This window comes from Ambystoma mexicanum, chromosome 9, assembly GCF_040938575.1.
Source record: "Ambystoma mexicanum isolate Mex_15411 chromosome 9, UKY_AmexF1_1, whole genome shotgun sequence".
Classification (NCBI taxonomy): domain Eukaryota; kingdom Metazoa; phylum Chordata; class Amphibia; order Caudata; family Ambystomatidae; genus Ambystoma; species Ambystoma mexicanum.
This window is the reverse complement of record NC_090931.1, coordinates 568,734,387-568,760,005: the sequence shown is the minus strand read 5'-3', so window position 1 is coordinate 568,760,005 and position 25,619 is coordinate 568,734,387. Positions and strand designations below refer to the sequence as shown.

The 25,619-nt window shown below is 46.9% G+C and overlaps 1 protein-coding gene across 1 annotated transcript in view; it reads left to right on the top strand.

The window, feature by feature from the left end:
* Positions 1-23,728, top strand: part of RFLNB (refilin B) — a 58,544-nt gene extending 34,816 nt beyond the window's left edge. Inside the window, exons 2-3 of the mRNA XM_069615167.1 lie at positions 1,107-1,216; positions 17,201-23,728. Of these exons, the coding sequence (XP_069471268.1) occupies positions 1,107-1,216; positions 17,201-17,513 (423 nt within the window). The 3' untranslated portion in view covers positions 17,514-23,728. The remainder of the gene's footprint in view (positions 1-1,106; positions 1,217-17,200) is intronic.
* The last annotated feature ends 1,891 nt before the right edge of the window (positions 23,729-25,619 follow it).

The window sequence follows — 25,619 nt, the reverse complement described above, 5'->3', positions numbered from 1 at the left end:
ACTGGGAGGACACAACATAGCCTGTGGGAGGGACAACACATTATTGTACAAACAGGAAATCCCTGAGATGACACACCATAGACTGTAGGAAGGATAACACATTTTATTACAAACCGAAAACATCTGAGAGGACACACCATATACTCCAGGAGAAACACATTCTTCTACACAGACAACATCTTGGGGGCGGGGGGGATTGACACGAGAACCTTCACACCATATTCTATTAGAAGCAGGCAACCTCTGGGGGGACAAACCATACCTTCTTTGAAGGACAACACATTCTATCATAAGCTTGAGAACATCCATCTGTCCATACTGCGGCGCCTGAGAGAGTCTGGAAAGTGTTTCAATGGAAAACATTTGGGAGGCCACACCATACTATTAAGGAAGGATGCCAACTTCTGTTACAAACACTGAACGTCTTGGAGATATAACTATAGTTTCTGGGAGGAGCCAAGAGTTGGATCGAAAAAGCAGAGAACACCCGAGAGGATACAATATAATCTCTCGGAGGAAGGACATTGTGTTGTTTTGTGATTGGTTCTTCTATAGCATGATAGCTGGCATTAGCATAGCCTCTTGGTGCTTTGGGTCCAGTAAGGAAAGTGGTAGGTGATGTCGTTAGTATGCTAACAGTAGTGTTGATGTGAGGCGGATCAGAGAGACCGTAAGTTCTCTGCTGTGGCTGCGCAACCATCTACATTTGAAGAAACGTGGTGGTGTGTATGCGCTTAAGTGTTCATTTGAGGCCGATCAGGCAGCCCACGCTCTGCTGCCGGCACGCGTATCTGTGTCTCCGCAGGAATTATCTCAGAGGACACTCAGAGCATCTAAATGGGACAACAGATGATTAAGTAAGAAGAGGGCAACGGGAAGTTAATCCTATATGTTTTCTTCTAGAATTAATACGATGTGTCTTCTAGGTAGAGCGTGTTTTGGGGCTACACAATGGCCTATGGGAGAGACACCAGATATGGGCTGTTGGATGCCCCTACACGTATAAGGTTGCCATGTGCTTTGATGTTGGATAGGGTCTACTAACTGAGGTGAAAATCTTTTTTGCAAGTTCGACCATCACACCTTTTCTCTTTTTACCTTCACAGAGTTCACCGCTTCCGCCCACACCGCTAAGTGCCAGCTTCTCCTCTAGACTGTGCCCATTGTCTTTCGGAGAAGGTGTCGAGTTCGATCCATTGCCTCCCAAGGAAATAAGGTAATCTCTCTCGTTCTTTTGTTCTCATGGGAATCGTTGTACTTCCGGAAAGACAGACTTAATTTTTCTATCTCCTTCGTTGCATTATTCAGGTATAGAGTCATTTTATTGCAAACAAAGTTGAGTGGTACATTTCAGAGCAGACAATAACACCGAAAAACAATGCAAACCTTAATGAAATAAATAAAGGGTAATGTGGTATGGGGTTAAAATGGGTCGGGATGATGTTGGGGTAGCATTAAAAGGTTAAAAAAAAGGCAGTTTGGGGGGGCACCCCCAAATTAAAAAAACAAAAATCTGTGTTTTTCAGTGTTTTGGCCAGCGATTAAATTTACCACTCTGTAATTGTTTGCGGTAAGATCACATATAACCACTGTTTTGTGTTCAACGCTGAATCAGACTTTAAGGGAATCTTTCAATTTGGCTACAGGTGAAGACCTGGGGAAGGGCCCTAGGATTAGAGGGATGTCTGCCCCATTTCAGCCTCATTTCCCCCCCAAACGTAATATAGCCATATGGAGCGAGGAAGATCTCATTATCACATGAAAATGGCCCGCCCTAAGTTATGCCCCGAGATTAAATAGAGGTCCAGATGTGGGGAAAGGGCCATTATCATAAACGATAATGACCTCTCCAGAGGTCTAAAGGCACTAAAGTACATAGTGCTAGAAGCAATAAAGGTTTTGGAGTTGTGGTTGTGAAGTAAGGAATGTTAGTTTGAAAATGAGCAAAGTACACAAAACATGTTGGTAAATTAAATGTGGTTTTATTTTGTAATATTTAAATAACTAGTTTGTCTTTATAAGGTAAGCATTTTAATTGGGAACTTGCTTGAACTGAAACAGTTTCAGCATGAGCTTGCTTTAGATGAAATGTTATAGTGAACCGTTTTTATTTACAAAACGAAAAGCATTGTTCGATGTTTTTAGCTTCCACTTTGTTGTATTGAATTAGGTTGGAGAGTCTTGTTGAAATAAATCTTATTAAAGAAGCGTGCGGGAGCGCATATACTGAGAACGAGCATGGGTCAAATACCCTGTTCACCCCGTGTAATCCAGGCGTGGAGCCCTGGCTCATTGTGCCTTAGAGAGGCTCAGCTTCACCTCACTGAGGAGGCCCAACAAGGCTGAAACACATTTAGGGGGTTGCTGATGGTACTCTTGTTCAGGGGAGAATTGCGCAGCATTTTGGTGCTGGACTGCCCTTGTGGATGGCACCAGACTGATATGCAAATGGATATTTAGCCTCTGTGAAGGGCCAATGAGCTAATAGGTGGTTGTGTAGACCCTCCCGAGTGGATGAAATTCCATAGAACGGGTTATTGGAACCATGATCATTCTCAGTAGAGGGGCCCCCACACTTTTGTAAGTTTTAAAGTAAACCTTGCCGGGGAATTGAATCGCTGTTTCTTGAATGCACAGAAATGCTTTCTGTTTCCTTAGCTGCTTCATAATGTCCGGAATGCACTGAATATCAGAAGTTATTGACTGCATTCCGAATGTTCTGATTGGCTGAAAGAATGCCAATGTGCGAACAATGTTTATAGAAACAGTTATGATCCTGTAAAGAGATTGTGCAGTGCAGCCATACATGTCTCCTTGCTGTGTCAAAGAGTAACTCCTGGGCAGCTGGACAGGGGCTTATTCTTGTTGAGACAGAGTGTACTTCTTGAGTCACTGAGCAACAACTATGTCCGTAAGCAACTCCTGCTCCTCCCGGAAGCCAATGCTCATGTTTGCGTACTGCGTATTTACTGATAAAGGTACCCACTAACCATGCCAAGCTCTAAGGCATGTGGTACATGTGTAGCAAGCCTGCTGCCACACCCGTTAGATAAACACACCTACATACCAGTTCCTAAAAGATCTCCAAGAATCTACGCACTGTGAAGCTTGCGTGGCAGAATCTGCACATTGGCTACTTAGATGGGGCATAGAGAGTGTGGTGTATTGTGCCCAGCGCAACAGCAGCCTGGCAGTCTATTTATTGTACCACAGGTTTTTGCTTGGTGCGTGGCATCTTCTGCACCTAAACTGCAGCATTCTCCTTGGCCGCTCCGCTCAGGCAGGACGACGAAAGGTTGATGATGTTGAAATCTCAAAGTAAAAGTTGCGAATTTAAGAGCTATGGCAGTTGTATGAAACACTTATTTTTTATGGTCATGAATGTACTTGATGTTGCAAACAAACCTCTAATCCAAGGATGCCTTTTCGCAACGGGTAGCAATTCCTATGCCTTTTTGCTGCATGAAACTGTGATTCCTCGAATCATATCTTTGAAAAGTCAGTATACCCCATCTTGGAACTTACTAGATCCAGCCAGCCAACCAGCCAGCCAGCCAGCCACAGACACAGGATCCTGCAAGAACATTCCCCGCCAAGAACTAACTCCGACAATGCAGTCATTCAGCTGACCCCACGGCTCCAGATAAGATTTTAAAGTGGGAGTATGTTACTCCCCAATTTTTTAAGTTGGGAGAAGAATGGTTTTTAGGGAGTAAAAAAAAAAGAAAAGTAATTCCCAATGTGGGTATTTTTTGAGGCCGGTACATATATATTTTAACTCTGTTATCTTTTTGTGGTCCATACGTCTTTGCATCAGATGATTACTGGCAACTAAAAGATGCATTTGGCCTTAAAGTTCCTCTTCAGATCAAGAAGTAATTCCTGGCAGAGGCGTTGCTAGCGGGTGCCCAGGGGGCTATAGCCCCGGGTCTTTTGGTTGTAGCCCCGGATAGAATCTCAGGGGCTACAACCAAAAAGGCTGACTAGCCCCGAGTCCCGCCAGTCCCGACATTAGCCGAGCCCCTGATCTTTAGCAGACCTAGCAACACCCCTGCCTGGTGGCACTGCTCCACGGATCCAAGCACATCCACAGAGATGAGCGAGTTGAAGCAAGGGTCCATGGTTTTCTGCTTTGGTTTGGGAGAATTTGTGGTGACTTTTTTGTTGGGAGAATGCCTATTTTTAGGGAGTAAAGTGGCAGGTACTCTCGTTATCTGTAGCGCCGCATGGCCCCCTGGTAAACTGACACTTGGCACTATAAAGAGGCCATAGGGCGACATGCTGAACCTTTATTAAACGAATAAATAAATGCATGCATTTAGCCATTCCTAGTTTTGGAAGCAGGATGCTTGTACCAGTTGTCAACCGCTTTTTTTTAGACCACTATGAAGCGTCCAGTGTTCAGAAGCATTTCTTTAAAATAAAGGCATAATGGCTTGTTACTGGCATCAACATATCTGCGGTGTCATTTGTGGTGATATCGCCAGTGTGACCAAAGGGCTTGCAATGTCGTTTTGCTACCCCTGCGATTCTGCTGCGACGACGCACTTCCACCATATCTTTCCAGTCTACCAAAAGGTTTCACAGGCACACAGTTTGCCAAGGTAAAGTCTTGGTAATACCATAGTGGCTCCCTTGCGAAGGCTTTTCTGATAACGAAGGAGCAAACATTTAGGTGAACAGAAAAAAAGCCCCACAAATCCAAAAGAAAGACACAAAAGATGCCCTGTTCACAGCAACTGTCACATGCACTTCTGCTTCATGTGCAAACTATCACTGGAGGTCTGGTAAGGTTTTTGTAGTAAACAAATACGCATGAGAAAAGTCCATAAAATACTGTTATCCAATCTGCATTCTAGCTTTACAGTGCAGGGCAGAACTCTGTTCCCTGTAAAACAATGATCTGTCTTTAAATATCTCGTAATGGGCCCTACCAGAAATTCTATTGCTTGGCCGCATCACTGCGTCTGGAGATTTGCTTACCCTTACTATTGGCTGAAATGCAGTCATACCCACTTTAATATTAATGAAGCTGAAGTAGGGCTGGGCGATATGGAGAGAAAGTTTTATTTCGATATTTTTGGGCTTTATCTCGATATACGATATATAGATATCGATATTGTTTATGTGCGTTAAATGCTCAGTTGTAAGCCGCCAGCTACATGTCAGATGACACAAACACCATTTTTTATAAGACCTTGATCAAAATAAAGTGCAAATACAGGGTTCCTCTTCCTGGCCAGAGGGGACCTGCAGCTCCGTCATAGATGTGGAGTCAATTGAAGGAGTTGGTGGAGCAGAGTTTGGCGTGCCGACATCGACAGATGAAGACGAGTGTCCCTACAAAAACACGATAACTAATCAAAATTAGTGTCCCCCAAATGTGGCAGCAACGCCAGCCGATACATGGCCCATCATGCACATCTACACATATCCATATACACATGCCGGGTCCACCACTATCCCATCCCAATGCAAGTTGCGCCCATACACGATTACACACCCGACACACATATTACGGGCATGTGTCACCCAGGACGACACTCCCAACACACATCAAGGCCCAACAGCAGTCAACATGGTGTACATGTGAACATGACTACGCTTTCACAATGCACCCTCCAACATTGCATGTACACAGTACCCTACAAAGCCAGGAATGCAACTGATCAGATGGCGCCACATACCCAAAGACCAATGCATGCATAATGCAAGCGCCAAAATCACTGATACCCTGCCACTCTCTGTCCCCCACAGGTACGGATGCAGACAGTGATGAAGCACATGGGAGTGCACAATGCACAACAGCAGCCAAAAGGCCTAGGAGGCAAGCTGATGGCACAGGACCATCAACCTAAAGTGGACCAAGGATGGGCCGAGAGGGAAGCGGGTCAACAACCGGTGCCAATACAGCCACACAGACAACCACACAGGACGAGCAGACACCTGCCCCTGCACCCCTGGTCACACCAGCCACACTGGCAGAGGACACAGCAGGCATGGAGGAAGGCACACAGTCTGCTGCTGCCAGCACAACTGGGGAGATGGCTGCATCGGCAGATCATAGTGTTGATGAGGGAGCTGAGCCGGACAATGAGGGCGACGCAGGATTTGTCCACTCAGAGCCTGTAGTGCACACACCAAGCCCGCAGGCCACCCCACAGGACACACCTCGGCGGGACTCATCCGACCAGGGCAGCCATGGACAGTGGTCTCCGGCCATGCACAGCCCCATGATTCATGCTGTGCTACCACATCACCCACCGACCACAACCCACACTACCATATGGGACCTTGAGGGATGTCTCTCCAGGATGGAGGCCCGGCAGAAGGTGATGCAAGGCTATGTGCAGCCTGCCTTGATGAAGGGGAGACAACACGCTGTATCATCCAGGACAGCAATACAGCCGTAATCCAGGCCATTAACTCAAGTGCACAGCAAGTGCGTGATGGCTTCAATGCCTTGGGTCAGATCCTCACCAGGATTGCTGACACCATGGACCAACGGCAACCCCTGCCCCTGGGATCACAACCATCTGGGTCATCCGCATCATCCACGCCAGCGAGCTCGAGGCAGACCAGCCCCGTGCGCATGTCCCTGCGGAGTTCCCGCCGCTCAGAGATCCAACCCCCACCTCCGAAGGGAGCTCAACAGTAGCAGGGCCAACCTGCAGAATCTCTTTGGGTATACATCCAGACACATGTCGTGCCATAGTTGACTTTGGGTTTTAGGGGGTGGGTGTAGTGTGTAGTACTGGGGTGTTTGGGGGCATGGGAGTAGGGGGGAGGTGGAGGGGTGGTGGGTGTAGTGTGCAGTACTCAGGTGTTTGGGGGCATGGGAGGAGGGTGGGGGGAGGTGGTGGGGCGTGGATTGTTGAATCATGTTGTACTAACTTCCTCACGAATACACGAGTTGTGTACCAAACATCACATGAGTGGACATTGCTGATTTTTTTGTATGTCAATTTATTGTTTCATGGTGATTCGTGCACATGTGCCCACACACCCAGTGCCCACAATTCACAACACATGGCACCCTCTGCATCAAAGTACATCAGAATGAATGGTCTATGACCATTTGGCGCACTGCACGACCCTCACGTGTTTCGCGTCCTGGCCTATGTCCTACTTCTACTCCTTCCTCTCCTTCTACTTCACCAGGTGGTGGCAGCTCCACGTCAGGTGGCAGGGGTATGTTCCGCCGGATGCACATGTTATGCAGCATTGCACATGCCGTGATGATCTTGCCCACCTTCTCAGGCCCGTATATGAGTGCTCCTCCCGACCTGCTGATGCAGCGACACCGTGCCTTCAAAAGGCCAAACGTCTGCTCAATGACCACACGTGTACGTGTATGTGCACAATTGAAGTCCTCCCCATTCTGCGGGTTCCTGACAGGGGTGAGTAGCCACAGCTTCAGAGGATATCCACAATCACCTACATGGAGCAGAAGGGGGTATGTGTGAGGATGAGGCTCAGTTGACAGGTGTGCTCAGCCTGTACATCATTCAAGTTCATATGCACAATCTTGTCATTGGCAGCCACATCCACATGACTGTTTGCCCTGTACAGTGCATGCCAATCCATAGAGGGAGCCTTGTGTGACAAACAACCTAGGGTCCTAGGCTTTTATACCACCAGGCCACCCAATGTATGTCTTGGCTAGGGGCATTTTGCATGCAAATGTGAGTGCTGTGTGTCAGCGGATGGCCTAAGAAACTTCCATTCCCCCCAATCCATCTGCCCCCATGGCCCAGAGGGCATTCCCCTTGCATATGCATGTACCCCCCCCCCCAATCCATCTGCCCCCATGACCCAGAGGGCATTCCCCTTGCATATGCATGTATCCCCCCCAAATCCATCTGCCCCCATGGCCCAGAGGGCAGACTCACCCAACAGTCAGCCACTTCGTACAACGTCTCCTTCCATGTAGCGGGGTAGTGAGGAGTTCCGCAGCACCATGGCATCATGCGTGGATCCTGGGTATCTGGCACAGCAATGTGTTATTATCTGGCTGGCATCACACACCATCTGCACATTGATGGAATGGTATAGCTTCCGATTGTGGTACACCGCCTCCACGGCATGTGGGACTACCAACTCTACATGGGTACAGTTGAGGGCACCAATTACATTGGGCATGCCTGCCAGTGCATGGAATGCTATTTTGGTGGCATTTGCCTCCTGTGGTGTCCTTGGTAAGGATATGTGGGCACTTGCGTGCTTCAGTAGTGCATCCAGCACTTGGTTTAACACAACAGAGAAGCATGATTGGGACATGCCATGCATTTGGCCCACTGTGTGTTGGTAAGTGCCTGTGGCCAGGAAGTGGAGCACAGATGCCACCTTCAGCAAAGGGGGATGGCTGTGCAGATGTTGATCAGGCTGAACAAGTCATCACGTATTAATTCCACCATGTTGGTGATGGTGTCTCTGTCCAGGCGGTACAGGGTGTGGATCTGTGCTGGGGTTACGTCAAATGGATTGGCCCGTATACGTGGGATTGTTGGCTGTCTGCGTGGAGCGACCACCTGCACTGGTAGGATTTGCTGTGCATGTCTCACCCTCCTTCTCCTCCTGTGTCTCCTCTGTTTCCTGTTGTGCTGCCTGCTCAAGGAGTAGCAGTGCAGGCATGTCCTCCAGGCCCTGTATGGCAAGTACAAGTGGTAGCATTTTGCCTTGGAAGGGGTTGTGGTGTGTGGGTGTGCTCCTTTTGTGCTGACCCTGACTCCATTGCCTCCACCTGTGCTGATTGTGTGCACCTGTGGCACTTCGTTACACAGCAGTTTGCAGTTTACAGGTGGTCCGCGATGCTGGTATGGCCGGCATCATGGTGGCCCTTCTTACCGGCATCTCGATGCCGGTATGTACTTGTACGTGCGACTCGTGGTGTCCCCTTCTTTGCGGCATGCCGGTATTAAGGCCTCCCCCATCTGCGCACGTGCCCGCATGCCGGTACGGTGGTGCACGGCCACAGCGGGTCCCTGACGATGCTGGTAGCAACGGCATCTAGGGTCATGATACATTGCAGCGGTAATGGATGCCGGTATTGCCTTAGCGGTGCCGTTCTTACCGGAGCGCCAACCTTGTGATGAGGGCCATTGTCTTGCTTCATGATGCCTTCACAATGTATGTATATATTTCGATGTTAACGATATTGTCTCGTCCTATATCGATATTTACAATATATCGACATATCTCTAAAACTGTTGGAGCCTCTTGTCAGGTGTCCAGGAAAAGGCCATCGCTTTTGGATCCTGACCGTGGGGGTGGAGATGCGAGGGAAGATGACCTGGGTGGAGGGTCCTTGAGGAGAGGATATCAGTAGGCGAGACATGGAATCCCCCCTTTTCTAGTGAGAATCAACCTTACCCTCCCCCCTGCCTTTATAGACTGTTGCTAACCATTTTTCCTCATTCAGACCATTACAGTACTGGGACGAGGAAGAGGCGACTAAGAGTAGTGAACACTAAAGGTCATTTCCCCACTCTTAAGATTAGGAGGTGGTCTGAGGACTGCCGTAAGGGTCAGGCATATCCCAATAACTATGATCAGGCAAGTAAAACTAAGTGTTCACAATGGCAACCTGTTAAATGGTTGCAGTTGTATAAAAAGCATCAGAGGAAGCAGAGAGGAGAACCAGTTGGGCTGGAGAGCATGGTCATCCGAGGTCGAGGGGGCAGAGTATGGGCCGGTGAAAAGGACGCTGACAGCAGAGAAGCCAGGAAGACTCAGAGGCCATTGCGGGCTGCAAGAGGGTCTGGAGCTGTACGAAGCCCATTGCCTTGTGCTCCCTGTTGTGAGTGTCGAACACAAAGATGCCGTTGACTGCTGCAGGAAGAACTGGTGGGGGCGAGTGATGCTCACCGGAGAACCTCAGGAGCAAGCGAGAACCCAGAAGTGAGACCAGAGAACCCGGAGGAGTGGGTGTACAACGGTGAGTGACGGGGAAGGTTCACTCAGACCGGGGTGCTCCAGGGACATGGTGTGGGTTGCGGTGAATGCTGAACAAGCACGAATACACAATGGAGGGATCTGGAGAAGGAAAAGTGAATTATTGAATACCAAACAAAATGCCAAGCAAGTAATTTGTTCTGAATACTGCTAAATGGGTCGGATTACCAAATATGAACTACTGAATACCAAACAAGTTGAAAAGCAAGGAGAACGTTTTGAATGATGAATTAAAAAGAAAATATGAGAATATTGCACAATTGAAATTGAAAGTGTAGTGCATTTGTGAATGAGAGGAAATGAGAGAAACAGCATTTGCAAGCAAAGTCAAAAGAGCGAAAAGCAAAACACTATTGGACATTGTGAAAGCACGGTGCTAATGCGGATAAATGCCACAAGCGAAAGTGTTCAACAGTCATATGTTTATAAAGGCAAGAGGCCAGTAAAAGTGAACCAGAAATATAAGTGGACTTCTAGCACAGATGCAGAAAGGAAACCTGTGTTGTCAAGGAAGTCCTATGAGAAAGAACGGAACAATTGTAAAGTACCAAGGGTTATCACTTGTGTGATCAGTGATGGGTGGACTGTGTGGTCCAACAACTGTGCCTAGACCGAGGAACCCTTCCGTGGAGTAAACCAAGTGAAGCTGGTCGTCCTAAGTTGTTCAAGTTGTGGGAAGAAAAGGCAAACTAAACAAGTTGATAAGACTGTGAACTTGAAGCCTATAGAACTGTGCTGAACTTGGGGAAGGGAGCCCTTAGACCATGGAACTTTGTTGAACCTGGGGAAGGGAACCCCAATACCCTTTTGTTGGAACTGTCTTGAACATCCTGTCCTCTCTCTCTCCTCTCCCTTCCTCCCTCTACTCCCTGCTCTTCCTCTGGCCCTTCTTCGGCCACCTCTCATCCCTCCTTCTCTGCCTTTCCCCTGTTCTCCCCTAGACCAGTCCAATCTATGAAAGTCTCGTCAAAACAGGTTCATCCCTGTTCCTCCAAAACCATCAAGGACCCCATTGACTCCCTGGCTCCTGCTCTGGTCGACTTCTGCAACCACTCCTTTGCCACTGGAGTCTTCCTTCCCCCCCCCCTGAAGCACTCCCTTGTGCGCCCTCTTCTTAAGAAACCCTCTGCCGACCCATCCTGGCCGGCTAACTATCGCCCAATCTCCATCACTCCTTTCCTGGTCAAACTCCTGGAAAAGCTGGCCATCTCCCAGCTCAATCTTCACACTGAATCTGTTGATTGTCTCCATGATCATCAGTATGGCTTCAGGGCTGCCAGAAGCACAGAAACTGCTCTCCTGAACATCCGTGAAGACCTGCTCTCCAACCTTGATACCAACACTCTGTGTCCTCATCTCACTTGATCTCTCTTCTGCCTTTGGCACGGTCAACCATGCCATCCTGCTCAACCGTCTCTCTGATAACCTGGGGATTACCGGTCATGCCCTGGTGTAGCTGACTTCCTTCCACTCTGATCGACCCTCCCAGGATCAACTTGGGTCCTTCATCTCCTCTATCTCTACCTTTGGGGTTCCCCATGGGTATTACCTGTCTCCCTGGCTGTTCAATCAATACCTGGCACTTCTTGCCCACCGTATTGCCGCACTCTGCCCCAACTTCCAGTGCTATGCAGATGATACCTAGCTCATTTTCAGGCTACCCTCAGCCACCTCTTCTTCCTCTCTCATCTCTGACTGACTGTCCGCCATCCAGGAGTCACGTCCTGCCAATGATCTCTCCCTTAATGCCACTAAGACTGAGATTCTCCTCATCAGCACACCTGCACCCTCCTTTCCTGTCACTCTCTGGCCGGCCTCTCTTGGCCCTCTTCCTGCTCCCACCTGTGAGGCTAAAACCTTGGGTCATCTTCGACTCCACACTCTCCTTCTCTCCTCACATTTCTGACATCTCTAAGAAGTCACTACCAGCTGCACCTCATCAGAGGTATTCTTCCCTTCCTCTCCTTCCCCCCAGAAGCTCACTGTCTCCAGAGCTCTGGTTCTCTCTAGGCTGGACTATTGCAACAGCCTCTTTCTAAATCTGCCTGCTTCTACTCTCCGCCCTCTGCAACTCATCCAGAACAGGACTGCGAGACTTGTCCTTGGCCTCAAGCCCAGGGAACGTATCGCTCCAGGACTGAAATCTCTGCACTGGCTCCCAGTGGCTGCGAGGATTAAATTCAATACCCTCTGCATTGTCCACAAGGCCTTCTGGGGCCTGGGGCCTCAATACCTTTAACTCTCTCTTCCTTCTCGAGCTCTTCGCTCATCTGCCTCTAACTTACTTAGGGTCAGTTACTTCTCCAAGCATTTAGTTGGTGGTAGATCTTTCCTCAGCTGGGCCTCCCTCTGGAACAGCCTCCATGCTTCCCTGAAACTTGAGGAGAACCATCTCCAGTTCCGGCAGCACCTCAAAACTTTTCTCTTTGCTTCTGCTTTTCTCCCCCTCTCCCCTGCAGACTTCCTGGCTGAAACTGCACTGGTTACCTGACCACCCTCTGATCTCGGGCCCAGGTCCCCTCCCCGCCAGTCGCACACCTGCACTGCCCTCCTGGCAACCCCCGCACTTGGGGATTGTTTCTGTATCCCTACAGTCCCACTACCAGCGCTTGACACCTGATGGTTGCAATTACTCTTGCACTTGCCACCTGCTGGTCGTACTTTTACGTATGGTTTATTTATTCGATTATCCCATGTACTGCACTGTCCCCTCCCACCCCGCACTTGCTCCCTTCCCATGCACTTGCGCGATCTGAATGACACCTGGCCTAGTAGGATAGTTGTCTGTCTTCCCTCTGTTCCCCCTCCATTGCTTTGCCGTGCCTTGAAACACTTGTGTATAGGCGCGTTATAAATGCCATATCATGTCATATATCATAACCTGGGGAAGCGAGCCAAGAGTAAGCCTGGAGCTGGAAACGGCTTCGAACTTTCATTTGAGCACCGTTACTTTGGTTGCTGATCTCCCTAAACATTGTTTAGCTTTAGTTGTGAGGGCAAGGATAGGTTTTGGACGCAGGCTGACTTTTAAGTTGAACTTACTGACTCAGACTATCCTTAGTTTATTTAGGTAGGGAAATCCCACCGTAGTATAGGGCAGGTTAGGCCTTACACCATTCTGACCTTCAAGTTAATTAAGCCTTTTTATTTGAACTTGTCTGTGTCTTGCTTCATGATGCCTTTACAATGCATATATCTCGATGTTAACGATATTGTCTCATCCCATATTGATATTGACAATATATCGATATATCTCTAAAACTCCATATCGCCCAACCCTAAGCTGAAGGCACTCTGGATGCTACTTAATGAATGGGCTGAGATTAATAAGACCCTCACTTTTCTACTATAATGGGCTGCTGTACTGATGATACTGGGTGCCACAGCTGGAGGTATGCTGTCTCTGCACTCTGGGGTGATTGCTTTTAAAGGAGAGCAACCAAAGTCCCTTGTGAAATGTGCAGCCCCACTTAACTGTGGGGACGTGGCACCTGAGTACAGCAGTGACAGAAGGGCTTCAATGGTAGGTTATGGGGGCGATTAAGATCTGTTTGTTGGCTGGCAGGTACGTTTGGTAGACCAGCTTGCATGGAAGTAGGAATCTTTTAAAGTAATTCATGAAATAATGATTATTAGAATATGGGGGGGGGCACGTATCCTTGTGTATGTTTAGGAAATGTTGACCATTTATATAGCACAGCCCCTAAAGTCAATTAAGTAAATATGTCCCAAGTCAATAGCACTCAGATTGGCTCCAAGGAGGACATGCTTAGCTTGCCCTGACAGTGTGCAGACCTGGGACCTGCAACGGGCGCTCAACCCAAAGAGCTGCCTTGCCGATTGCATGAGGAAAGAAGGGCCTCAGAACTCTGGTCCCCTGACTTTGCAATATTCAGTTCACTGGCTGCACACTAGGATGACAGACGCCGGTGCCTGTAATGCGGGTGCCCTGCTTACTGAAAAGAGAAATGCTAGGCTGTAACATAATGCTGCACTCGCTTCAATGTTTCACAAGGCGGGATAAAATACTTCAGGACTAATCTGCGTGTAAAGGATTTATGTTAAGATCCGTCTGTGAGCCGCTGTCGGCATCCTTCACCGTAAAGGGGTCAAGCGAGGCAACCCCAAGAATGAAAAGGCTTGTCAGCTGTTCAAATTCATGTTCAAAATGGAGGACTTGGCCGCAGCTGCCAATGGTCTTTCCAGATTTCCTGTGAAAGAAACAGTGCACCAGAGATGCAAGTTTGACAACCCGTGAGGTCGGACGGCTGTGGCAGGATAGCCCAAGCCGTGCCGCGAGGTAACTCCAGAATTTTTTTTTTTTTTTTTAATTTTTAATTTATTAAAGCATTTTTCATAAATGAATACCATTTTTACTCAACTTTACAACAATTAGTCTTTTTCACCAAGTCAAACATTTACAACTCTCTATTAGATTTCGTTCCAAGTCTTTTATAGTATCTTTGTCAACCAATTTTAGGCCTCGTTGTCATTTATGTTTGGAATTTGGTATAATGGCGATTGCAGCGTTGGATCATCTAGAAAGGAGCCTCAGTAAAGTAACCAGAGAATGGCATTTTTGAGGGCCATCTCTGGAGCGATTGGTTAAACCATTATTGAGAGCCAGCATGACGTGTACTTCTGTTGGGAAGTCTCTGAAAGGGGCAGGCTACCCCCTCCACCACTGGTGTGACACGGGATTCGCCGTCCCAGAACTATTTGGTGGAGTGTGCAATACTCTACAGGATTCTAAGTGAAAATGTCCAAGAATGTAGGTAAAATAACATATAGTGAGCAAATGTCGAAAAAAGTATGTAAGTCAAAATGTCTATCTACCATATATCGGTTTATGCTGACAGTTTGACCTATTGTATATCCAGACCCGTTCCCAGTCCCTGAAATACCCTATCATGCCCTAGACCACATAGTAGGGGAAACCTTGCATACGCCACTCTTCCACTGCAAACCCCTGCATCCATACCACAATACTTCACAATGGGGGAAGGTGCGCCACAACCCCTTACATTTTAATACCCCACTACAACATCACCCGAGAGACTGCTCTTACTGCATCCTACCCACCCCCAACTGTGCCATAAGCCGCCTCTACTGCAGTACTAGAGATCAGTCAATGCATCCACTGGTCGAGTGGGAGCATTTTACTCCCTATTTTTAAAGTTGGGACTAAAAGTTTTTTTGGGGAGTAAAAAACGCAAATCCAGTTCCCAATGAGAGTCTTTTATAAGCAAGTAAAAATATGATTTAACTGAAATGTTTTTGTCATATTTATTTCTCTGCTTCCAGTTATTCATGAACATTAAAAGATACATGTTTGCCTCTTCCAATCAGGCAGTTAAAATAGTTTTTTTCCTGTGGTGCTACGTGCACTACTGGTCCAAACATATCCATGGAGCTGTGAGGGTGAAAGCAGGGGCGCAGGATTCTACAGGTCTTTTTCCTAGGGATCATTTTTACTCCTTGTTTTTATTTTATGGGATTATTTGTTAATTTTTAGGGATTAAAAGTGGCCGATACACCCCTTATCTGTAGGGCTGAATGCATCCCATAACGACCCCTTTTAATTTACCTTAACCCCCCCCATCATTCCCGTTTGACAATAGGTCTGTCCTTGGTAATAGTGTTTTGTCTTATTAAGAAGCATTATTGAATCTACATTTTTATTCTGCCTTTTCAAATCTATGATAGAACTCCAACACATAACACAACCTTTTATCATTCTACAGGACTCATTTTCATATGCGCTGTAATGTTAATGGACGGTGTAGAAGCCTTATGCCACGGCTCATTTTCGTCCATTTGCCTGGTGGAGAGGAGGCGCGGTGCGAATTCTGCGAATCCCTCTGGAGCCCGCCAGCTTTATGCACCCGCATAATCCAGGCGTGCTCCATTGGCATCCATTGTAAACACTGCCTGCCGTGGGCACACGACAGGTGGTATACTTCATTTAAATGGCGGAGTGCAAAAGTGCAGGACACAAGGCCGTGTACACGCTTGTATGCCACCTTTTGTCATGCACATTTGCACTCCGTCGTGCAAATGACCACTATTTGGCAGTGGGTAGCTGTTTACGTTGAAGTGTTCATGCACCGGCTCCCCATCGCCAAATTATGGGGACTTATCAAACGAACCCCTACATGTTTTACCCGACCACTTGAGTGGTTACCACCTAAAGTATGCAGCACTCTTAATGGATTCCATCTCATCAGTTGGGTCTGCACCCAGAAAATCACTGGGATCTTGGTGATGAATTTGCTTGGGAAACATAGTAAGTAAAATCGACCAGCCAGAAGAGACAAACGCAATTAAGCACATTGTTGGATGTCCATTCTGGAGGTTAAGCTAAGAGTGCACCTTAGAACTCTGCTAAATGGGCTTCTTTGAACATTTGCAGTCTAGTTCCACTTTGCACTGCTGGTGCACCCTGTAGGTAAAGGTGTGCTCGCACAAGCCCGATACACGTGAAATGCCAAGTATAAAGACAGGTGCGAAAATGGCGCTCATAAAAACATCAGCGGCAGGATTATCCTGTTTTACTGGTGAGTACCACTTTATGCCCCCTTGGCCTTCGCTCACTCCACCATGCAAACCCATACCCCCCTCTTTTGGAGTGGCAAGAAATGACGTCGTACCAGCGCCCATTGCGAGCAGCGACGCTGAACACGTCGCCCTCTGGTGGACTATTTCTATTTCTATTTCTATTGACGCCACACGTTCACGCGGCTTGCTTTGTTTTCAAGCTGGTATTCTCCAGGGGTCATCGTCGCAAGTGTCCTTTACTTTACGCTGCATGACGCACTGTACACAGAGCATAACATAGCAGAAAACCTACACCCTAGCATGACACGACTGCATGAGTTAACTTGGCAAGAGGCTAAACGCTGGTGCAGTGTGAAGGAATACAAATGCCTAGAGGGAAAACTTATAATATTTAAGAAATCAGGCAAATCTGTAGCTTTGGCGGTCAATGTGGACGACAATGTTAAAGCAGTGCTTGTCTGTACTAGTGCTTGGTTGGGAAAGTGACTGTTGTTGAGTAGCCAAAGAGGCGGAAGGGTTAGAGAAGCCTCTACAGTATTACCTTTTTTAGTTTAGGAACCAATACATTCTGTGACCTGCAAAGCAAAATTGACAAAATGTTAGAAGCTGCTTCAGCATTTGTGTCTGCTAGAGATCTGAGTTCATGGTTCTTATTCACAAGCATTTCTTCTCATTTCCCCCCACCCAGGTACACCTCCTCCGTGAAGTATGATTCCGAAAAGCATTTCATTGACAACGTTCTTCTGCCGGTGGGTCTGGGGGTGTCTGCTTGCAGCCAAAGGGTCATATGCATCCCAGATTGTACTTGGCGCAGCTACAGGGCTGAGGTCCACTTTGAGCCACGGAACAAGCCCCAGCGGTACCTCAGCACCACAATTGTGTACCCTAAGCACACCACCACTGTCTACACAACCACCCTGGATTACAACTGCAGGAAGTCCATGCGGCGCTTCCTGTCCAGCGTGGAGCTGGAGAATGCGGAGTACCCGGAGGAGTGCTGACTCAAAAGGTGTGTGTTTTTTTTGTGGCTCATCGTTTTAATCCTTCAAGGAAGTGGGCTCAGCCCTTGGCTGCCATTGTACACTTGGCCTAAAGTGAAGCAGGGTCTGCTCCCGGGCACGCAGGAATGCCCCCACAATACCTCCGTCTGCACTTGGTGGGACTGTCGCTCTCTGCAAGGATTGCTTGCTTTTTCTGGCGCACAGCTGCTTCTCTTCAACAGCTGCCCACGGCCATACTCAAGCTTCCAACTGTGTGGAAAGAAAGAGAAAGCCTTATTTAACACATTCAGAGTCTCTGTGGAACGCTAACGGCCCAGAAAGATGAACTCAAGTGACTCTGCAGCTGTGGTGAGAACTGCAGCCTGTCTTCTAGGGTTAATGACATTCCAACTGGAAGCTGGCAACTTCAGAGAAAAGCCCAAAAACATATGTGAAAGCAAGAACTTCAACATCCAGCACTTTTAACCGGTAGAACAGGCCGGCCCTATACGTGTGCGGTGTGGATCTGTATCCCACCGCCATGAATATAACACATAACCCCAACGTTTGACAAAAAAAAGATTAATATGGGGGTGAACTCACTTTGTCGGCTCCGCCTGTGAGTGTAGCCCACAATGACGTAGCACAGATTAATTGTCGCCAGGCTGTTGCACCAGTACACAATATTACTTTGCTATTTTAAGGATCCATGACCTTGGCTTCCATCTCCGTGTCAAGGACGTCGTCTTCAAAGAGTGTGTTGCTTCCTTGTTCTCCACCAGCTGACGGAGCAATCTCCACCACTGGACAAGATAGAAACTGATCACCTGCCTTAATGGCTTCCCGTAGACATGACCAGAGCCCAAGTTGATGCAGCCCCATTTTGGCCCCGCCTGCCTCAAAACGATAAATCAGTCTTATATCGTAGAGCTAAAAAAACACCACCTATTTTCCTTCTGCTGATTGCACCCTAGGCAGCCACCTTCAAGTTCCTTATAACCCTCCAGTCCTATCTGCAAGATGTGCCACAGACGTGCTCCAGTCCATTTTAGTCCTGCCTTCATTCACTTTGGTCCTCAGCCTATATGTCCCCCAGAATGCAAGGCGGCAGTCTGCATAGGCAGTGTGGAAGGCACACCGCTCATAGTAGACCGATTTGTCCTTCAACTGAAAATCAGCAGGGGTGTGAAGATCAGGCTACTGCTGCTGTCTGCGGTGGCCTGTGTTGGGATACAGTGCTGTGCAGCGTGTGGGAAATTTGGTCAAGTCAGTTACCTCAGCGGTTAAAAGATGGCTGCAAGAAACAAAGAACCACTTTTAATAAGCACAGAAAGACTCACTAATATTTGACATGATTAACGGTTGTGATATTTTCTTGGCGAATGCTGTCAATCCATTGATCAAATCTGCCTTTCCAATTGTAGTCCATGTGGCCCTACTGAAACAATTGTAGCGTATGGTTCTTAGCATCATGTGTATAGTGAAAATCAAAACCTCACTGGGGTGGCGCTGGGAGGGATTTAGGGGACCATGAGCCTCATGAGACCGCGTGGGGTTGTGGCCGCTACATAAGTCTGCCAAAGAGGTGAATCAATACCGTTTTGCAGTATGCATTGGTAAAATGGCTGCAACCGGCGTGGCAGCAATAGACTCTCCTTAAACAATGTAACTCTCCTTTCTTCTCTGGTATGCAGATACCTAAAGTTATGACCAAGACCCCAGAACACGCCTCTGTTACCGAACAGCATCAGTCCCTGTTTTCATAGGACAAAATGTAAAACATTCAAATGCCCCAAAAATCGGTGAGCAATGCTGCATGTGGGAGAGCTGCGTTGCGGCCTTTTCCAGCACTGGTTTTAAGCATTCCCCTGAACACCTTCTTTAGGATTGGCTTCTTTTCCTAACCAGGAAGTGCTGCTCGAACAGCAATGGGTGAGAATGAAAGTGCCTCTAAAAGGGCACTCGCATGCCCATTTCATTTTTTAAACATGTAAGTAATCACTTGTGGTTCCTCAGAAAACGGCATCAGACTTGTATGATTATCTGAATTAGACCCAGAAATTAGCCCTGCAGTTGTCTTCTATGAGAATGCATTTCACAGGTCATTTCTCATGCACTTTGTTTTGAAAAGAAAATGCTTACAGCCATATTGCGGCTGATGCGTAATATCCATAATAGTCTGACCTTCTTTGCATTTCAGAGTGGATTCAATTAAGGGTACTTCAGACTTAGGCTTTCAGACCTAATTTAAAAAGTTTAAAATAAAGGAGGGTGAAAGATTACACAGGGTTGTCCAACTCCAGGCTTTCAGGGGTCGGGATCCTGACGGGTTTTTAGAATATCCCTCAATATTCACGAGGAAAAATGTGCATACATTTAGAATCATTGCATGCAAATGAATCTCATGAATATTAATGAAGGGTATCCTAAAAACCCGACATGGATCCGCTGCCGAGGCCTGGAGTTGGACAGCCATTCGCTGCCAGGACCTCATATGATTTCCTCTGGGAATTGTGGATCAATATACAGGCAGCATGCGCTTCCCGTTTTAGGTTCTCTTGCTGGCCACTGGAGTGGAATCTAGAGAGGCCTGTGTTTCAAAGCACGCACACAGATCCTTATTTAATTAAGGCCCTCAGTCGAAACAATAATAAGTACATTGTGAGGATTTTGTTTTGTTCATTTGTTTGCAAAAATACTTTGGGCCTCATTACGAATGCGGTGGCGCATAAAAAAAGTGGTGGTAATTCTGTAACTACCGCCTTTTTGGCAATAATGGGTTTACTGCCATTATTATTGCATCACAGAATTCCGCGTTTGGAGACGAAGGAGCGGATTCATCTTTAGCAAAATGCTGGAGTTAAATCCTCCACTTTACCCCCAAATGTCACAGTAAATCAGCCAAAGATCCGAAGGATTCCCATGGTCTCCAGAAATGGGATTTCGCACCGCCATACCACCGCTCCTTAATGCCCCGGGATCCAAAGGCGGTAGCAGGAAATGATTGTGGCGGTAAACTGGCAGACTGCCGAACTCGTAATCCGGCCCTTTGTTGTCATCTTTGTGCGGTGGTGCAGTGCTTGGCGAGGATAGGGGGTGGCCTGCCTAGGGAATGTTGGGAATTGTGCATGTAGCACGAAATACAGGTTCACCTTGCTTCTCAAACTCAAATACTCTTATGCAGCAACAGAGTTCTGTCATTAGTTTTCGGAAGGATTCCTCTTTGGGGCTGCAAGTTTGAATTCTTTAGGCCTTGCAAAAGGTGCAGGAAGCATGAAACGTTTATTTCCGACACGCTGCATGGAAAATACATTGCACATTCCAACACCTTTCTACTGAGGCGCTTAATAATAAAAAAAAAAAGTTTTTATTTATGGACGTGCTTTAAAACACAACTGTCTACATATCAAGTGGAATGCCGTTCACCCAAGAACCCCCCCTCCCCCCATTTACTGAACCGTGAACCCTCTTTCTAGAGGGGTAAAATACAGGCCTCATTTTTGGGGATAATTAAGATATTTTAAACAAGTCTGTTGCTATTACCCAATGAAAAACTGGTAATTACTTAATTTCTGCAAGGTACCCGTGTACAAGGAAGATATATACATACATTTTTCCTCTTCGGAACTTGCATTCTCAGCAGGAGAAATGTCAGCTATTCATGCAATAGCAAAAACCCTGTTTCTGTTTGTAGAGAATTACTTATAATTGTGACGACAAGATATTTGATGCCCTTTTTCTTTATGGACCAGAGACGTTTCATGTTGACATTAATTTTCCTTTTTTGGATTTGTTTTTTTCTTGTGTCAAAATAGTTAATTTCCTTATTTTTTTTTTTTAAGTTTACTCATGCTGTGAAAATCATGGCTGAGAGTGAAAAAGAGCTGCTGCAGGGGTGGATAAAAGAGATGGTTCTGTTGTGGGAGGCAGGGGATGTTGGTCCTTTGGTGATGGCGAACCTGAAGGTTTTGGGTCATCGTCTTTCTGGAAAAGATCCAGAGAGTTACGGACTGATTCACAGAGAAGTTCCCAAGAGCAACTCGGAGAGACTGCTGAAGGATATCAAATCTGTTGTACTAATGCTGCACTCTTCTCCTTCCAGGAGTAATATTAAATACATTGTGAATCGAAAGGCGTCTCTGCAGGAGTAAGTCAGAGTTACTACCAGTAACCGCTCTGTGAATCAACCTTTACTGTTCTAGGAAGGGACAGGGAGTCGCAAAGAATATAGAATGTGATAATATATGGGTTCGTGGTGGCCTTGCACATGCTTTTTTTTTCTTCTCTTTTCAGCTGTTTAAGAGCCCTCAGACACTGTGTATACACCGAAAGACTCAAGGCAATAGCAGAATTCAGACAACACAGAGTCGCATCACATGGCGGGCCTCGTACATCAGGATGGTGGGTCATTCTGCCCAGGCCTAACCATGGCAGATCTATTCAGGGGAAAGTGCTGCTCTGCTGTTTATTATCCTGTGCCTGAGTACATGTCCTGCACTTAAGAAAGCAGGACATGCTGGTGTTTAGCATGTGTCATAGGTGCTCCATCTTTCACATATAAGGGGCCAGAGGCAGAAATCCAACAATTTGCCCAGAAACGTTAATTAAGGGGCAGCCGAGAATGGACTGCGGGCTCCATGTTGCTGTTTGTTATCGAAGACGCCAGCGCGTTGTCCTGTAGAGAGACTTGGGATTGCGCGCCTTTTACTATTTTGCATTATGGCACATTGTCTTGTCACAGTTTTCTTGTTTTTCTTTCTTACTACCCAACAGCCGAGAAACGCAGCAGAACCCCCCCCCCCCTCCTCCCACAGTAGTGCCCAGAAGACGGCATATTAGGCGTGCACCTTATTTAAAGGAAATAATATCGATATAACACCAAAGGTGTCCATGATACAAGAACATTGGATGAGGAATATTTGTGGAATGAGGGATTAATGTGGCATCCTACCTTTACTTTCAGAAACGGAGAAATATTCTGTAGCATTGCTGCTCTAATCAGCGACTAACACATTGCCAAACAATAGAGGACACACGGGTTTGGAAGCTCTTTTAGGGCGTCATTACAGTTGCCCGATCTTTCACTTTTGCAATAACGGACCCCACCACTTGATGGCAGGAATGCCCACAGCATGTGACCCGAACTGAAGTTAAACTGCAAACCTAGTATTCAAATGTAGGGAAGGTTGTTCACAATAGGCTATGAACTCGCTGGCAGTTCCTGGCTTTCTCGCTCATCTCCTGGGACATTTCCCTCTTGTTTAATCTTTGCCACGTCACTGCATCTGCCTGTGCAGTGGATTCAACGAACAGCAAATGGCGGAGGCCACTTCCAGCCACCGGTGTTGCTCCACTGGTGCGCATGCACGTTACTTTAGACCGATTTTTTCTTTTAACCAGGAATGAATAAAGGATCATTTTAGTTTTTGGGACATGGATGAGGGGGCAGTTATGCTTTTAAGAGGATCTGAAAAAATGTTGGTGGCAGAGGCAAGGATGGGCATACATTAACGAGGGGAGTGTGTATTCAGGCACAGGCTGGCACAAAATCAGTGTGTGCTGTGTGCCCTGCAGTGTGAATACATATACATTTCATGACTTTACATGCAATGGCAGTGAAAGGCATACCTCCTGCTGAGTCGCCTGCCTGCCTGGGTGGAAGCTAATGTTTGTGCTTTGGGCAGGGTAGAGCCCATTGCAGTCTATGGAGAGGTTTTGGGATTACCACAAGGGTCAATGGAGTCCAGGATGGTTGACACCCTCCAAATGCGGGTGAGCTCAGAGGTTTAAAAAGGAGATTTTACATTTGGCAGTCAGTGGCACCTGCAAGAAAGATCAGGGTCTGCAGCCAATACAGCTGTGTCCAGCAGCACAGTCCATCTCATGACAAAAGCAGCATAGACCTCTTTTGCCTTGTGAGGAAGGAGGGGAACAAGTAGGATTTTTTTTATTTTGGATATGATATGATATACCGTTTCCCTTTGATAGACAAATTATGCCTGAATCCGGGATGGAATTAGACTGGGATGTGTCCAGTGGCAGAAGAGGTTGGATAACAGTGCAAGTTCAAAGTTGGGGTGTTTTTATATAACTGGTCATTTTGATAATGTGACGGATTTCATTTAGCATTCACGGTTATTTTACAGCAAACAAAAATGGTGTTTTAAAAATATTTTTGATTATTTTTATTCGATTAACTCTTTGCTATGTGATCAATAATAAACCTCTTTGAAATATTTCGTTTTTGTTCTTTTCTCGTTATGAACGCTGTCTTTCCAGGCTCAACCGATGTCTTCTTATACTGTACAACCTGCGCTCTAAGAGAACATTGGACATAACCAACCAACAACCAATTCTAACGTGGAGAAATAAACCAAATTGTTTTTAGCAGAATAAAGTAGGGGTGACATTCTCACCTATGTAAATGGCACTCCTTTTAATAACCCTTGAACCTGCAGGTTTCACGCAGTCCTCTGAGGCAAGTGTTTCACCAACAGAAGTATTAGTATTCCTGACTGTATGAAGGCATTGCTATAAGGAGCCCAGAAACAATACTCCAGTTGTGACCTGCAGATCCAGAGTTTTTCAGATGTGGCTCTCTGAACTAAACACCCTACTCTGAAAGTGATTTCGACAACTGGAAACCAGTAGGCTAGATGTGACCATCCAGGACTGCTAGAGTACTCAAGTCAAGTATGCCTTCCAGAACTAGTAAACCATATACCAGCTCTTGCTTCCTGAACTGAAAAAGGTTTTCCAGCTGTGACTCTCATAACTGGACTCCGTAGTCTAGACGTAACCCCGCAAAGACTGGAGAAAATACTCCAAGTAAGACTTGCAGAACTAGGAAATAATACTTTGAGGGGCGGCTCATTCATAATGGGTGAGGGGTCGTCGACCCACCGGCTCCCTCACCCATTATAGAGGAGTCAGCCCAGATAAACACTGAGCGCTCCTTCAGCTGCTTTTTCCAGCTGGCAGAGCGCTCCTGGACTGGCTGAGCTGTCAAAGGGAAACTAGGTTTCCCTTTGACAGTTCAGTTCCCCAGCCACTCACATTCAATGAGCCATGCAAGGCTGGGGGCATTTTTCATCTCCAGCCTTGCATAGCTCATTGAAACTGGTGGCTGGGTAACTGCATGTCTGTATGTGTGAAGGGGCACTCCTGCTCCTCGCACATAGACAGACCAGAGCAGGCTGGAGTGGGGACTTTCATCACCCATGCACAGGCTCCTGAACACATGTGCAGGAAGCTCCTGATTCCTGTTCATGTTAGCAGGGGCTGGAGTGCTGGGGAGGAAACTTCAGGACTGGGGCATAAGCCAGGTACATTTATGTTAATTTAACATGTTTTTTATTTAAATATGTCTGGCTGCATGTATACTTGTGTTGTTGGGACTGAGTGTATGACGATGGGTGCTCGTGTGAATGGTCGCTTGTGTGAATGTGTGTTTGTATGTTCATTTATGTAATATTTAAATATGTGTATGGATGTGTGTATGCTTGCAGTGTTATGAGTGAGTGTATGATGATATGATGGGTGCATTTGTGAATGGTAGAGTGCTTGCTGTGTGAATGTGTGTGCTCGTCCCAGGAGATGATTTTGGCGAGTGAGGAGGGTTGTACAACAAAGGCATTTTCAAAATGCCTTTGTTGCACAATCACCTTCCCCACCGGTCAAAATCAGCTCTACCTCTGAGGCGATGTGGGGACCAGGGATGGTATTTTTTGACTGGACATCTATGATAGATGTCAAGTGAAGAATGCCATGCCTGACCCCTGCGCCTCACATACACACAATCACATTCATTGTGTGCATGTGATGCACTGGGGCCCAGGGGACAGGCATGGCATTCTTTACTGGATATGCCCAGTAAAGAAGGTCAGTCCAGTCTGCTGGGATTCCTAGCTCCTCACATGCAATGTCATGCCTGACTCATAAGCCCTCCAGCACCTCACATGCAAACATAATTGATTGTCTGTGCCTGTGAGGTGCTGGAGAAACCAGCGGGTAGGCATGCTATGTATTAATGTGCATCTATGATAGCTGTCCAGTAAGAAATGCCATGCCTGGGCCCCCTTGTACCACACACGCACATATTTGATTGTGTGCCTGTGAGGTGCTTGG